Raw genomic sequence first — 2,091 nt, forward strand, 5'->3', positions numbered from 1 at the left:
CCTCCACCAGAACTAATCAAGAACCAGGAGGAGTTTGAAATTGAACATATCATTGATTCAAAGACGGTTGGCAAGCGAACACTGTACCGGGTAAGATGGAAAGGATACCCGGCCTCGGACGACTCCTGGCTGCCAAAGCCCGAACTATCACATGCAAAGGATGCTTTGGCTGACTTCCTACAGCCAAACAAAGGATAACTCCTTATAAGAGCTACCTTTCCCCATCTCTGCAATGGCATCCACCACTATCCTCACCACACTCCTCATCCTTACCTGGTTCCTCATCGCCTTCCTCATCCTTGTCCTCACCCTCGCCTTTTTCCATTTCAAAGAGACCTACAAAGTCGAGGTCATCCTCACCTGCCAACCCACAACCCCCATTGCCGACCTCACCCCTGAGTGGCCCTCCAATGGAGTACAAGTAACATCTCCAACCCTACTCACTCCCAATCCATTTACTGATCTTCTTAGTGGTGAACCAACTTGCCCCCATCACCACTGCCATTGCCGTCATCATCGACAACCACCACCACCTCCTCCTCCTCGCCCTCCTCAGCCTTCTCCTAACCACCATCCTTGCCCTCCTTGCTCTCGCACTCCTTGTCCCACTCACCCTATGAATCATAATCCACCATCTGGAACGAGAACACCAGTGAGCATTTAACATAGCCGCCACTGCACAGCACCCCCTCCAGCCTACAATCACCACAACCCCAGTCATCGCGGCTAACCATGACTCTAACAACCCAACTCAAGTTTACTTTGAGTACATTAGGGAGCATCAAGATTAGTGTCTGGGGTCTCTGTTTGTCTGTAGTACTTGGATTCTTTTGTATTCTAGGCCTGGTCTTTTCAAGAAACATCTCCTTTTGGCTATCCCTTATGCCTGCTGAATGCAATAACCGTGCCAGAAACAACAATGCGAATCTCTCTGATCTGTGCCATCGCCCTTTGGCTCCTAGGCCTAACAATTCTCCAATGAATGGTCCCCAAAGAGTGGTGACACCTTACCCTTCCCACCATCAAACCTTAGAAGAGCGTTTCACAGCTGGAATAATAGAGATGTCAGTCCCTAGGCATCCTATTATAAGCTTCCCTCCTCAACAAGAGTCTGATGACTCTTCTCTAGAATTCCTTGATGAAGGCGGTTTCTGTTATCCCTTTTCATCTCCCCTGCCAAACGTCACTTGCCGGCCCTTTCTCATCCCAGAACCGTTGGACTCTTCCAATAGCGATGCCATAGTCTTGCATCAATTCCCTGGACCCCTGGAAGTTTCTCAGGCCTCAGAAGCAACCCCCGGGTCCTACCACATTGCCCCTGCACAGGTATTCCCATCCTTGTCACCTATGAATACCTCATCCTCTCCCAATCCTGATAGTCCCTGTACTGCCTCCACTGATTCCCCCAGTATGCCGCCCCTTGCCTCAGACGTCTCTGACAATGGTAGCCTTGACCACACCCCCAATCTATGGTTACTAGCAGACATCAGTAATTATATTACCGTGTCAGAAGGATACAGCAGCAATCCTCAGGAATTTGTGGTCTACAGTGATGATGTAATCCAATGACCTTCTAACAACGTCACTCGATACTGGCAATCTATCCCCTTTGACACCTCCACCCCTGTTCAAGATGTCAACCCTCTGGAACGTGTATTACCTCACTTTCCTTGAGCATATGCCACCACAGTTACTCGACCTCCTATGGGCATTCCTATCAATGGAAATCCGGCATTTGGGTTACAATGGGTTTCAACAACCGCAGCAGACATACTCTGGACTGCAGAACCTGTGGGGAATTGGAACCAATCAGACAAAGAGTGGGAGGAGGATACTTGGGAATACTTGCTGACACAGGATGACAATCTGTTGGAAAGCCTTTGGGCATTGCTACAGGACATCAAGGATCTCGGGGTAACTGATAAAGTTGACCGCTTCAGGGCTGTTGACACCAAAATCGACTTACTACTGGCAGTGCTGTTGAATGAATAGTGAATGCACCTACAAGTTCTATGTACAGAACTGCTACAAACGGTTAATAGACACTGTAGATTAGTTGATCTAATCTTATCTATATCTTATCTAGACACA

At 48.4% G+C, this 2,091-nt stretch overlaps 1 protein-coding gene across 1 annotated transcript; it reads left to right on the plus strand.

Annotated features, from left to right (window-relative positions):
* Positions 1-232: 232 nt before the first annotated feature.
* On the plus strand, positions 233-1,992 carry FIBRA_08553 (uncharacterized protein; the record flags this gene model as incomplete). The annotated part of the gene is made up of 3 exons (XM_012330195.1): positions 233-473; positions 1,130-1,489; positions 1,691-1,992. The coding sequence occupies 3 exons, from the start codon at positions 233-235 to the stop codon at positions 1,990-1,992; spliced, it is 903 nt and encodes a 300-aa protein (XP_012185585.1).
* Positions 1,993-2,091: the final 99 nt, after the last annotated feature.

This window comes from Fibroporia radiculosa (genome assembly GCF_000313525.1).
Source record: "Fibroporia radiculosa TFFH 294 genomic supercontigs, scaffold910, whole genome shotgun sequence".
In the NCBI taxonomy this organism is placed as follows: Eukaryota; Fungi; Basidiomycota; class Agaricomycetes; order Polyporales; family Fibroporiaceae; genus Fibroporia; species Fibroporia radiculosa.